Here is a 14,437-nt window from a genome sequence, read left to right as displayed (position 1 = left end):
GGATTATGACAGACTGCTACAACTGATCCTGATTGAGCAGTTTAAAGGTTGTGTCCCTGAGGGTATGAGACCCTACCTCGATGAGAAAGAGGCAGCCACGTTAGCCGCAACTGCTAAGTTAGCGGATGAGTATGCGTTGATGCATAAAATGAAGTTTGCCCAGCGTAAAGGCTACCAAAAGGGTCGTCAGGACGGCGGGGAGAGTCCACCGGAAAAGTCAGAAAGTAAGCCGGGTACTAGTGAAAAGGATAAGGTAGACCGGGAGCAGTCTGGTAGGAAGTCTCCTGGGGTCGTCTGTTATAATTGTGGGAAAGTCGGACACTTTGCGTCCAGGTGCTTTGCCCCAAAGAAGGAGACGGGAAAAGGAAAAATGGCAATGTTGAATGGCTGTATTGAGCTGTTAAGCGAACCGCTAGGGAAGGACAGGTCTGAAAAATTCCAGGAAGGGTGCGAGAGGTTTATCTCGGCCAGATTGGTGTCAGTGAAGGAGAGGTTAAAACCAGTTCCAGTGCGGATCTGGAGAGACACGGGATCGTGTCAGTCACTAATACTGAAGAGTGTATTAGAGTTTAGCTCAGAGACCCAGACTGGGGAGGTAGAGGTCAAAGGTGTTGGGGAAGGGACAGAGTCAGTCCCTTTGCACCAGATACAGTTACAGAGCAACCTGGTCTCTGGACTAGTCACGATCGGGGTGAGGTCCGAATTACCGATGAAAGACGTGGAAGTCTTGCTCGGTAATGACATCGCCGGAGGAATCGTGTTCCCAGTCGTGAGATTGACAGGTCAGCCTGCCAGCATTAAGGCCCCGCCCATGGACTCACAGGTTCATCACGGGCCCGCGATAGTGAATTTAGCTGAAACATTTCTGCCAACCTTGTATGAGACGGGGTGTAGTAAGACAAGAGGTAGTGAGGGAGCTGGGACGGACGTAGCAGTAGCCAGGAAAGAATTTGTGCAGACGCAGGAGCGAGACGAGGGGCTGATGGTTGTGGCAGAGACAGCTCTCTCTGACACAGCTTTAACAAGGGAACTAGTAGACTATTGTGCGGAGGAGGAAGTGCTAAGGAAGAAAGGGAAATCAAGTACAGTATCCGCAGATGAGGAGTGGGGGGTGGTTCAAAAGAGTTATGGGGATGAGGTTTTTAACATGGCCCACGAGGTACCCCCCGGTGGACATTTTGCAGTGCTGGAGGAAACAGTTGGTGGAATCATGAAAGAGATTTACCGGCTGCCCAGGGGAAAGAATGTTATTGATCATGACCGACGCGAACTGAGACGGTCACCGGCTTTTGATATGCTAACAAACCTAGTCAGTGTTAGCGTGGAAATCAATGAAGCTAGGGGCCCCCTGATAAGAGGAAAAAAACATTTTGAAAAGGTTAGGATGGGATCGATCAGATGGGAGAAGGCTATTGTTTTGGCCAGGTCTACTGATAAGGTCTCTCCCTTAATCCCCGAACGAAGCGAATCTTTAGAAGTAGTAATTAAACGACTCGCACCCGTGTGTTTGATTGTCCCGAGGCAATGCAAAGAACTGGGACGTTGGGTGATGTCTGTTACAATAGGGCAGCCTAGTAAACAACACCCATATTTTTTGAGTAATTCGGTGACTAAAGGGCTGATGAACACAGAGGTGTGTATTGGCAATTTAATACGGCTGTCTGAAGCCAGTTTGATCGTGAACCTTGAAAAAAATGAATTCGGCCACACGAAGGTCACTTACCTGGGAATTGTGGTGACACAGGGGCAGCTGGCAGCGATGCAAGCTACAGTGCAGGCTATCGCTGACCTCCCAACCCCGACAGACAAGAGGGCCCTCAGAAGGCTCTTGGAGATGGTGGGGTACTGCAGGAAGTTTTGCAATAACTCTGTGGTCAATACCTGTCCCCCTCCTACTAAGCCCTTGCGAGAGAAAACTGAGTCGGAATGGGACGACCCTTGTTATTGTGGTCCGGGAAAAAGCCAAATGAGAGGTTACATTGATCGCAATTCATCAGTGTTTTTGGCCACTATGAAGTTTGCTGAGTTGGAGCCTGGTCTAAGGGATTATTAATAACACGTGTAAAAGGAACAGAAAATGTGATGACTGTCTGTCAAGGTGTTGACAGCTTCAAACTCGCTGTGTTAGCCAAATAGCTGATAAAGATGTATATTTGTGTGTGTATCAAATAATGTATTCATGTTTGTAATTTTTACCTCCCGGTAAAAATCCTTAAAGGGGGGAAGTGTGACGAGAATACACATAAAATTAAGATGTTTGCTGGCCTGGGTTAGCATCAGTGACATCAGCAAGTGGTCTGCCACCTGCCCTCAGGGGAAGGAGAGATAAGGAACAATGGAGCAGCGTCTGGAGATGTGTAATGAAGGGACGGGGGAGAGAGAGCTGTCTGGAGCGGCTCCCCCCTTTGAACCTTGAACTGTTTGAAGTGATGGACAGGCGATACCCCAGCAGGGGGATAAAAAGGGACCGGTTCGCTAAGGCAAGTGACACACGCCACCCGAGGTAACGAGACCCTGGAAGCGGTACGCTTCTCACAAGTCGGTGGGAAGTATCAGACAACGGCCAGGGTGGAAAGGTACGATCAGCGGGAACCCGGTGTGTGTCCGCCCTTGCCTGGGTGCCGGGTTCACTGCAGAGGATCGACCGCATCTGGAGGAGGGGTCACAGTCGGTGACCTCAGGTGACATCACCAAGGACCCGCCCAAAAGTTGCTTGTGAGCCATCTCGTCGGTCTGTGAGTGAAGCTGTGTCTGAATGATCAGTTGTTCCTGTTCCCTCTCTCTCTCTCCCCATGTTGTCCATCGCCATGACAACGATTACTGCGAACTGAACTACTAAACTGGACTGAACTTTGAGTCACTTTGAAATTTGGTCATTTACCCCTAGACAACGATAGAGTTTGATTGATGCTGTTATCTTAATTCTGTGCACATGTGTGTTTATCATCTCTGAACTGTTGCATTTATTATCCTTTCGATTACTGTGTTGCTTGTTTCTTTAATAAAACTTTCTTAGTTCTAGTAATCCAGACTCCAACTGAGTGATCCATTTCTGCTGGTTTGGCAACCCAGTTACGGGGTACGTAACAAAGGCACTGGTGAGGCCTCACCTCGAGTATTGTGAACAGTTTTGGGCCGCCCATCTTAGAAAAGATGTGCTGGCATCGGAGAGGGTCCAGAGAAGGTTCACAAGGATGATTCCAGGAATGAAAGGGTTATCATACGAGGAACTTTTGATGGCTCTGGGTCTATACTGGCTGGAGTTTAGAAGGAGGAGGGGGATCTCACTTTTCGAATGTTGAAAGGCCTAGACAGAATAGATGTGGAAAAGATGTTTCCCCATGGTGGGAGAGTCAAGGACAAGAGGTTTGCAGCTTAAAGATAGAGGGGCATTCATTCAAAACAGAGGTGCAGAGAAATTTCTTTAGTCAGAGGGTGGTGAATTTGTGGAATTTCTTGCCCCATGCAACTGTGGAGGCCAGGTCATCGGGTGAACTTAAGGCAGAAATTGATAGGTTCTTTATTGGACATGGCACCAAAGGTTATGGGGAGAATGCTGGGAAATGGGGCTGAGGAGGAGAAAATAAAGGATCAGGGTCTCGGCCCGAAGCCTCTTCCTACAGATGCTGCCTAGCCTGCTGCGTTCACCAGCAACTTTGATGTGTGTTGCTTAAATTTCCAGCATCTGCAGAATTCCTGTTGTTTGTGATCAACCATGATTGAATGGTGGAGCAGACTCAATGGGTCAAATGACTTAATTCTGTTCCCATGTCTTATGGTCTTATGGAACCAGTTAAAAAAACAAATCAAGAACACAAACACTGATCCCTCCTAGCTACACCATATCTGTATCCCTCCATCTTCCTTACTTTCATGTGCCGATTCAAACATCTTTAAAAGCCTTGTATGCATTTGCCACTACCACCACACCAGGCAGCACATTTTGGCATCCACGACTCTTAAAACCTTCCCCCTTCACCTTCAATACATGCCCTCTGGTATTAGATATTTCAACCCTAGGAAACAGATATCCTCTGTCCAATCTATCTATGACTCTCATAATCTTGTAAACCTCTATCAGATCTCCCCCAGCCTCTGACGCTCCAGACAAAACAACTCAAGTTTCTCCAGCCTCTCATGATAGCACATGTCCTCTAAACCAAGCAGCATCCTTTTGTACACAATGCTCCAGATGTGGCAACAAAATTGCAACATAACCTCTTGACTTTTGAAATCAATGTCTCAACTAATAAAAGCAGGCACCTTATCAATCTGTGCAGCCACTTTCAACAAGCTTTGAACTTGGATCCCAAAATCTCTCTGTTCAGCAACACTGTTCAGGATCTTGCAGTGTATGGACTCCTGGCATTTGCCCTAGCAAGGTGCAATACCTCACATTTATCTGGGTTAAACTCCATCTGCCATCTCTCAGCCTATATCTGCAACTGGTCTATATTGTGCTGCACTATCCACAACTCCACCAATCTTGGTTATCATCCACAAAAGGTACTACTAACCCACCCATCTACATTTTCATCCAAGTTATTTACATACATTACAAACAGCAGACGTCCCAGCACAGATCCTTGCAGAACTCAACTAATTACAGACCTCCAGCTTGAATAAACCTCTTCAACCACGACCCTCGGTCTTCTGTGTGCAAGCCAGTTTCAAATCCAAACAGCCAATTCACCACAGACCCCATGCATCTTCATATTCTGGATAAGCCTCCCATCAGGGACTTTGTCAAATGCCTTACTAAACTCCATGTAGACAACACTGCCTGCCCTGTCCTCATCAATCTCTCGTCGTTCTACTCCTGTTTGTTTGACAGGACATCAGCCACATGGTATCTGGCCCCATTCAACCTGCGTTACCTACACCTTGCTCTGAGCACTTATGAAAGCTTCTTCTTTGGCTTTGAAAATACAGTATATCTATTTGTTCTGTGTACAGCAAGAAGGGTTTATGTGGAAGCTAGAAGAAGCAACATACAAGATGCTGGAAGAATTCAGCAGGTCAGTCAGGAGGGAAATAAACATTATTGTTTTGTTTTGAAACCCTCCATTTGGACATACTCAGAGACCTCCATTCTAAGGCTGCTCTGCCCTTTGGCAATGTTCCCCACTGCATTGGTTCCTTGGTTTACACACAGTGTAACCCTCAATCTCCTGTGCTCAGGTCTGAACCTCATAATAGCCATGGTCAATCCTGAGTTTGTCACATTCGCCCAACAGTGCAGCGATCTCATCTCTCAACATCCCAACAAATTTACCACCGTGATGCTACACAGCCCCCTTCTTATCACTAGTTTAGTCTGAGTGTGGTTAGTATCTTTCAACCCGAACCAGAATGTACACACTATTAAACGTGTGAGAAGCAAGGAACTCAAAAAAAAAAAAAAAAAGCTTGTTCAAGGGCTATTGAAGGCTACAGGACACCTCTGGAATGTCTAACATTCAAACCCACAGAGTAGATAGTCACATGACACAATGGTAAAGCAGTGATAGGGTTAAAGCAACAACTACAGCTCACAATCACATTCCATCTCCTGCCACTACTCACAGAGGATCCAGGGAGCCCAACTCCAGGAATACCACGGTCACCTTTAGCTCCCGGTGGTCCAGGAATTCCCACAATTCCTCCAAGCTCATCGGGAAGTTGGGGGCAGAGGTTGCAGGCTTCACCCTGAGGCATAACAGACAAAAGAGAAAGTTCAGCTCCATGAGTGATTGATTTCTTCCTCCTTTACCATCCAGGGGAATGTGATCCATGGAGAGAAACAGCCGATGATGCACTCACTGGTGACATTCAGGTCTGGATCCTTCAGCCCTGCAGAGGCTGAGAGGCTAGTCAATACTGATCCAATCGAGGTGTTTGCCCCCACTGTTCACACCAGAAGTTCTTGACCTGGGGGTGGGGTCTGTGGTTAGATTCAAGGGGGGTTTGTGAACTTGATTTGGAAAAAAATTATGTCTTCTTTTACACTAATTTATAACTGAAATTTAGCATTTCCTTCAATTATGAATGTAGACAATAAATCTCAGTAGTATTATTAGTAGCTGTGCCCTTATAAAAAAAAATCACAGATATTTTCATATCACATTACAAATATCTCAAAATATCACTTATGTCATACTTATCACTACTTTGAAATTATAGTCGTTATTAGACCTGCCTTTAGATCAAATGTGGTCACAGTCTTCCTGTTTGCAGGCCCTTGTGCGACTGGCCAACAATCGGGCAGGTCAAAGACCACATCACAATATATAGTTCTCAGTCAAGCCAGGCAACAACAGCCTTCACACTGATATGTCTTTTAAAAATAAAATTTGACTTGCTTATATTTTAAATGTATAGACTTGTTATTTAAAGCGTTAATAGAGAAACACATATGTATATTACTATATCACACATTTGTTTTCTGATATTTTGATAAGTATATTTCTATATAATTAGTTTCTTTTGTAATCAAATGTATTTTATATATTTTTAATTTATATTTTCTTTATATATTTAAATACTTTATTCTGAGAAGGGGTCCATAGGCTTCACTGGACGGACAAAAGTCAGTCCATTGGTTCACCAGATTGACAAGGGCGTTCATGGTATAAATTACACAATTAGCAGAAAGCTGTTGGATTGAAGGCCAGATTTAATCAGTAGCCATGGCGACAAGCAGGGGAGTGGGTTTGTGATGCACAGCTTCCATAAAGTTGGGGAATGAGCTGTCTGGTGTGGCAACGGGCCTGTCTGGAGAGGCCCGCTGGTGTGGCAACGGGCCTGTCTGGAGAGGCCCGCTGGTGTGGCAATGGGAGTTGGCTGCTCACTGCCTTGGGATGGAACACAACTCCCCACCCACCCACCCCATCTCGGCAGGGAGTCTGATTCCAACCCAAACTCATGCAGTGGCAACATCCTTCACCACCTCCCACACAGCCCCCATCCCTCCTCAGAAACACCCCTCCATCTAGGGTAAAGGGTTGGAATGACAGGACGCGCAGGATCAGGCTCCAGTGGTTATGAAGTGTTGCTATCCAACTCTCACACCTCATCATCCACAACAACAGGTGGTTAACAGCTCCGTCCATCACCTGTGGCTTTACTACATTTAATTACTGTATCAATCCTGAGTCCATTCATGTTCTGGGATTCACTGAGTCACTGGCTCAGCTACCCCTTAGAGAGATGTAGCCACACTGGCTGGGAACTGCTCGATGCTGTTTTCCCAGATTGTGCATTGAGTCCACCCGGGAGGACCAGCATTTACTGTAACACTTTCACTGGCCATTTCACAGTCAAACACAATGAACAGCCTGAAGTCACTGGGTAAGACTGACTGATCTCCTCTCTCGCAGAACATCATTCTGCTAGCAGCCTGCTCTTTGCATGAAGTATAAATTCCACAGGTATTACACAGCCAGGAGCTCAGGCCTCTGGATTACTAGTCAATGATTGAACTAATACTGGGCAGAACCTCCGAAGTGAGGTGCAGAGAATGCCACTGCTGGGTGACCCTACCCCATTTCCGCTGTTGCTGATGGATGACTGGATGGAAGCAGGTTGTCAGACTGCCAGAGGCTCAGAGGGAAATGGACAGGCTGCTGAGGAAGTAGCCAGAGGAGGCGTGTTGATTTGGAGGTGTCCAATTATCTCTGAAATACGTGCATGTACCACTGCTCAACAGGCAGGAGTCGATAAAGACCTGCAGCTTCTCAACACCACAAGCTTTGGGAGCAGAATTAAGGCATTCTGCACAGTTTGTTTGTTCTGTCTGATTATTTTTTCAGCCTCATTCTCCTACCCTCTCCCTGTAACCCTGAACCCCTTTATCAATGAATCAATTCACCACAAAAAATGCCCTTTGCAGGAAATTAAATACGCTTACACAGAGCGTTGCCACAAGGAAGAGCACCTATCATCAAAGACATCCACCATCCAGGCCATGTCTTCTTGCAATTCCCACTGGGCAAGAAGTTTAGAAGCCTCAGGTCCCACACCACCAGGTTGAGGAACAGTTATTACCCGACAACCATCAGGCTCCGGAATCAATGTGGATAAATTTAATCACTACTACTCAACTGATTTACCAGCCACTTTACAACTCCTCTTTTCAGAATTTTTTTTATTTGCAGTTTGTCTTCCTTTGTACGTTGATTGCATGACTATGCTTGTCTGTTTATGCATTGATTTCATAAATTCTAGTGAATATTTTTCTGTCAATGCCTTCAAGAAAATGAAACTCAATGCAGCATATTGTGACATCTAGTATATGCATTTTTAAAATTAATTTATTCTAACTTTGAAATTGTTCATGTCCAAGTCTGAGGACAGAAGGCTGACATCTCCTCTCTCTGACTTTGGGGATCTCCTTAATCCAGCACTCATCTGGAAAACCGTCAGATGACTTCTCTCAATGAGTTTGAGACTCCCTAATCCAGCAATAACAACCTAATCAAGCACTGAACTCCCCAAAACAGCAGTGAATTTACTAATCCAGCACCGAGCTCCCTTAATCCGGCAGTCTATTCCCTAATACAGCATTGAACTTCTTCATCCAGTAGTGAACTCCCCAATCCCGTGCTGAACTCCCCAATTCAGCAGTCTCTTCCCTAATACAACACTGAACTCCCTAACAAACATTGAACTCCTTAATCCGGCACCCAACTCCCCTAATCTGGCACCAAACTTCTTCATCCAGTCATGAACTCCCCAATCCGGCACCGAACTCCCCAATCTGGCACCGAATTTCTTCATCCAGTAGTGAACTCCCCAATCCCACACTGAACTCCCCTAACCCGGCACCCAACTCCCCTAATCCGGCACCCAATTTCTTCATCCAGTAGTGAACTCCCCAATCCTGCACTGAACTCCCCAATCCAGCAGTCTATTCCCTAATACAGCACCGAACTCCCCAATCCGGCACCCAGCTCCCGTAATCCAGCACCGAACTTCTTCATCCAGTAGTGAACTCCCCAATCCAGCAGTCTATTCCCTAATACAGCACTGAACTCCCTCATCTCGCACCGAACTCCCCAATCCCGCACCGAACTCCCCAATCCCGCACCGAACTCCCCAATCCCGCACCGAACTCCCTCATCCAGCATTGAACTTCTTCATCCAGTAGTGAACTCCCCAATCCGGCAGTGAATTCATAAATGCAGCACTGAATTCCCTCATCCAGCACTGTACTGCTAAATTCAGCCGTGAACTCAATATATCAGCGAATTCCCTAATTCAGCACAGAACTCCTTAATCCAGCAGTCAATTTAATATATCACTGAACTCCCTAATCCGGCGCTGAGCTCCCTAATACGGCGCTGAGCTCCCTAATACAGCGCTGAGCTCCCTAATACGGCACCAAACTCCCTAATCCGGCAGTGAACTCTTAATATATCAATGACCTCCCCAATCCGCACAGAACTCCCCAATCCAGCGCTGAACTCCCCAATCCTTTCCTTTGAGGAAAGGGAAACAGAATAAAGGTTGTAAAGGTAGTAAGGTAGAAGGGCTAAAGTGCGTGTACTTCAACGCAAGAAGCGTCAGGAACAAAGGTGATGAATTGAGAGCTTGGATACATACATGGAATTATGATGTAGTGGCCATTACAGAGACTTGACTGGCACCAGGGCAGGAATGGATTCTCAATATTCCTGGATTTCGGTGCTTTAAAAGGGATAGAGAGGGGGGATAAAGGGGAGCAGTGTTGCAAGGACGTGGCTGGGGATGAACCCAAGTGCAGGACACAGACGCTGAGATAGAGTCGTAGGCGTTAGCACCACCGCAAACGGGGAACCGGTATCCAGGAGACGATGCGAAGCTCAGAACTAACAGTTCTCAGGAATAGGAGACAAGGTTTACTCTCACAAGAGTCGACCAACGAACTGGCAGCTTATTGCTGTGGTCACAGGGTTTTTATCCTGCTATTTCCAATGGGAAGCAGGTGCGTGTAGTTAGTGGAACCTGGGAATGATTGGAATCTAAATGAGGTGATTGAGGCACAATTCTTGAGGCAACTGGCAAGGTGGGGGATTGCCAGAAGGGACCATGACAAGGAGGGGTGGCATTACTGGTCAGGGATACTATTACAGCTACAGAAATGGTGGGTAATGTAGCAGGATCCTCTTTTGAGTCAATATGGGTGGAAGTCAGGAACAGGAAGGGAGCAGTTACTCTATTGGGAGTATTCTATAGGCCCCCTGGTAGCAGCAGAGATACTGAAGAGCAGATTGGGAGGCAGATTTTGGAAAGGCGCAAAAATAACAGGGTTGTTATCATGGGTGACTTTAACTTCCCTAATATTCATTGGCACCTGATTAGTTCCAATGGTTTAGATGGGGCAGAGTTTGTTAAGTGTGTCCAGGACGGATTCCTGTCACAGAATGTTGACAGGCTGACTAGGGGGAATGCCATAATAGATCTAGTATTAGGTAATGAGCCTGGTCAGGTCACAGATCTCTCAGTGGGTGAGCATCTGGGACACAGTGACCACTGCTCCCTGGCCTTTAACATTATCATGGAAAAGGATAGAATCAGAGAGGACAGGAAAATTTTTAATTGGGGAAGGGCAAATTATGAGGCTATAAGGCTAGAACTTGCGGGTGTGAATTGGGATGATGTTTTTGCAGGGAAATATACTATGGACATGTGGTCAAAGTTTAGGGATCTCTTGCAGGACATCAGGGATAAAATTGTCCCGGTGATGAAAATAAAGAATGGTAGGGTGAAGGAACCATGGGTGACTAATGAAGTAGAAAATCTAGTCAGGAGGAAGAAGGCAGCATACATGAGGTTTAGGAAGCAGGGATCAGATGGGTCTATTGAGGAATATAGGGTAGCAACAAAGAAGCTTAAGAAGGGGCTGAGGAGAGCAAGAAGGGGGCATGAGAAGGCCTTAGCGAGTAAGATAAAGGAAAATCCCAAGGCATTCTTCAATTTTATAAAGAACAAAAGGATGTCAGGAGTGAAGGTAGGGCCGATTAGAGATAAAGGTGGGAAGATGTGCCTGGAGGCTGTGGAAGTGAGCAAGGTCCTCAATGAATACTTCTCTTCGGTATTCACCAATGAGAGGGAACTTGATGATGGTGAGGACAATATGAGTGAGATTGATGTCCTGGAGCATGTTCATATTAAGGGAGAGGAGGTGTTCGAGTTCTTAAATACATTAGGGCGGATAAGTCCCCGGAGCCTGATGGAATATTCCCCAGACTGCTCCACGAGGCAAGGGAAGAGATTGCTGAGCCTCTGGCTGGGATCTTTATAACCTCATTGTGTACAGGAATGGTACCGGAGGATTGGAGGGAGGCGAATGTTGTCCCCTTGTTCAAAAAAGGTAGTAGGGATAGTCCGGGTAATTATAGACCAGTGAACCTTACATCTATGGTAGGAAAGCTGTTGGAAAAGATTCTTAGAGATAGGACCTACGGGCATTCAGAGAATCATGGTCTGATCAAGGATAGTCAACATGGCTTTGTGAAGGGCAGATCATGCCTAACAAGCCTGATAGAATTCTTTGAGGAGGTGACCAGGCATTCTTCAATTTTGTGAAGAACAAAAGGATGACAGGAGTGAAGGTAGTGCAGTGCGTGTGATCTACATGGATTTTAGTAAGGTATTTGACAAGGTTCCACACAGTAGGCTTATTCAGAAAGTCAGAAGGCATGGGATCCACGTAAGTTTGGCTTGGTGGATTCAGAATTGGCTTGCCTGCAGAAAGCAGAGGGTCATGGTGGAGGGAGTACATTCGGATTGGAGTATTGTGACTAGTGGTGTCCCACAAGGATCGGTTCTGGGACCTCTACTTTTCGTGATTTTTATTAACAACCTGGATGTGGGGGAAGAAGGGTGGGTTGGCATGTTTGCAGATGACACAAAGGTTGGTGGTGTTGTGGATAGTGTAGAGGATTGTCGAAGATTGCGGAGAGACATTGATAAGATGCAGAATTGGGCTGAGAAGTGGCAGATGGAGTTCAACCTGGAGAAGTGTGAGGTGGTACACTTTGGAAGGACAAACTCCAAGGCACAGTACAATGTAAATGGCAGGATACTTGGTAGTGTGGAGGAGCAGAGGGATCTGCGGGTACATGTCCACAGATCCCTGAAAGTTGCCTCACAGGTAGATAGTGTAGTTAAGAAATCTTATGGAGTGTTAGCTTTCATAAATCGAGGGATAGAGTTTAAGATTTACGGGGTAATGATGCAGCTCTATAAAACTCTGGTTAGGCCACACTTGGAGTACTGCGTCCAATTCTGGTTGCCTCACTATGGGAAGGAGATGGAAGCATTGGAAAGGGTACAGAGGAGCTTTACCAGGATGCTGCCTGGTTTAGACAGTATGCATTATGATCAGAGATTAAGGGAGCTAGGGCTTTAATCTCTGGAGAGAAGGAGGATGAGAGGAGATATCATAGAGCAATACAAGATATTAAGAGGAATAGATAGAGTGGACAGCCAGTGCCTCTTCCCCAGGGCACCACTGCTCAATACAAGAGGACATAGCTTTAAACTACGGGGTGGGAAGTTCAAGGGGGATATTAGAGGAAGGTTTTTTTTTACTCAGAGAGTGGTTAGTGCATGGAATGCACTGCCTGAGTCAGTGGTGGAGGCAGATACACTAGTGAAATTTAAGAGACTACTGGACAAGTATATGGAGGAATTTAAGATGGGCAGGTTATATGGGAGGCAGGGTTTAACAACATTGTGGACTGAAGGGACTGTACTGTGCTGTATTGTTCTACGTTCTAGCACTGAACTCCCTAATCCGCACATAACTCCCTTATCCAACACTGAACTCCCTAACCCAGCATTGAACTCCCTAATCCTGCACTGAACATCCTAATCTGCACATAACTCCCGATTCCGGCACTGAACTCCTTAATCCAGTGGTGAACTCCTTAATATATCAGTTAACTCTCTAATCCAGCAGTGAGCTCCTTAATCCAGAATTGAACTCCCCACTCCAGCACTGAACTCCCTAATCGAGCAGTGAATTCCCTAATCTAGCAGTGAATTCCCTTATCCAGCACTGAGCTTCCGCATCCATCGGTGAACTCCCTAAACCAGAACTGAATTCTCTAATCCAGTAGGGAATTCCCCTATCCAGCACTCAAATTCCTAATCCAGCACTGAACTCCTTAATCAATCACAGAACTCCTAAATCCAGTGGTTCTAGCACTGAACTCACTAATCCAGTACTGAACTGCTAAATCTTGCAGTGAACTCCTTAATCCAACAGTGAACTCTCTAATCCAGCAATGAACTCCTTAACCTGGCAGGAATCTCCTTAATATATCACTGAACTCTCTAATCCAGCACTGAGATCTGTAATCCAGCACTGAACTCCCTAATCCAGCAATGAATTATCTAATCTAGCATCCCTATACCAGCACTGAAATCCATAATCCAGCTCTGAACTCCCTAATCCAGTACTGAACTCCTTAATCCATCGCAGAACTCCCTAGTCCAGTGGTGAACTCGCTATTCCAGCACTGAATTCATTAACCCAGTACTGAACTGCTTAATCCAGCAGTGAACTCCTTAATATATCAGTGAATTCTGTAATCCAGCATTGAACTCCCTAATCCATCATCTAAACCCCTAATCCAGCACTGAATTCCCTTACCCAGCACTGAAATCCCTAATCCAGCACTAAACCATGAGATAAATCAGTCAGGGACGATCTATCGGCTGGGAAGTCAACAGAGACCCTGATCCTGAACACATGGACATAGCAGTCCAGGTTCATGTTAGCTCGCAGGCAGACCTCAGAGAAGACAGAGACTGGAGTTTAACGGGCACTTTCTCAGCAGTGCAATGGATAGTAAAATCTGGGTTGAGTGGAACTGTGATCTTTCTGACCAGTGATGTGAACATCTCACTGCACAACAATTTTGACATTGTACATAAATTTGACACCATTTTGGGTCAGGGAGAACAAAAATCCTGAGGAAAAATGAGGACAGGAATTTCCTAAAATCAGACACAAGGTTGTTCCACTGAAGTATGTACATTTTCAGCTACAGAGCACGCCTTCTGTGGAGTGTGTGGATGGTTCCTCTTGACCGTCTCTTCTGGAACAAAGGCAATAAATTCTGCAATTTTAGTTGTATGCACAGTAAACTGCACTACCTCAAATTTGTCTGATATTCTTGATATTCCAATTATTTTATACGTAACTGAGGAAGATTAGCTTCTGCAGTGCTATTTTAACAGATTGCCTCTCACCACAACATGATGCAACTTCTGGGGCATAATTCCTCAAAGTGGGGATTACCAGTCGTGTGGGACAAGCCCAGCTCTGCTGATATCAGATTGCTGCCACGTGCCCACTCGCTCGTTCGTCAGATTCTCTAAATTAGTAAGTGCTACTCTAAAGAAGCCAGAACCATAGAGGAGCCCACTCCACATAAATGATTCACAGAACCATTCAGTAGGGCAG

General features: G+C 45.8%; 1 protein-coding gene across 1 annotated transcript in view; it reads right to left on the bottom strand.

The window, feature by feature from the left end:
- The window catches only part of col16a1 (collagen, type XVI, alpha 1), a 414,952-nt gene that overhangs the window by 218,830 nt on the left and 181,685 nt on the right, over positions 1-14,437 (bottom strand). Inside the window, exon 24 of the mRNA XM_063033604.1 lies at positions 5,566-5,688. Coding sequence (XP_062889674.1) covers positions 5,566-5,688 — 123 coding nt within the window. The remainder of the gene's footprint in view (positions 1-5,565; positions 5,689-14,437) is intronic.

This window comes from Mobula hypostoma, chromosome 26, assembly GCF_963921235.1.
Source record: "Mobula hypostoma chromosome 26, sMobHyp1.1, whole genome shotgun sequence".
Lineage (NCBI taxonomy): Eukaryota > Metazoa > Chordata > Chondrichthyes > Myliobatiformes > Myliobatidae > Mobula > Mobula hypostoma.
The sequence above is the reverse complement of the archived record's forward strand: the minus strand, read 5'-3'. Positions and strand labels throughout refer to the sequence as shown.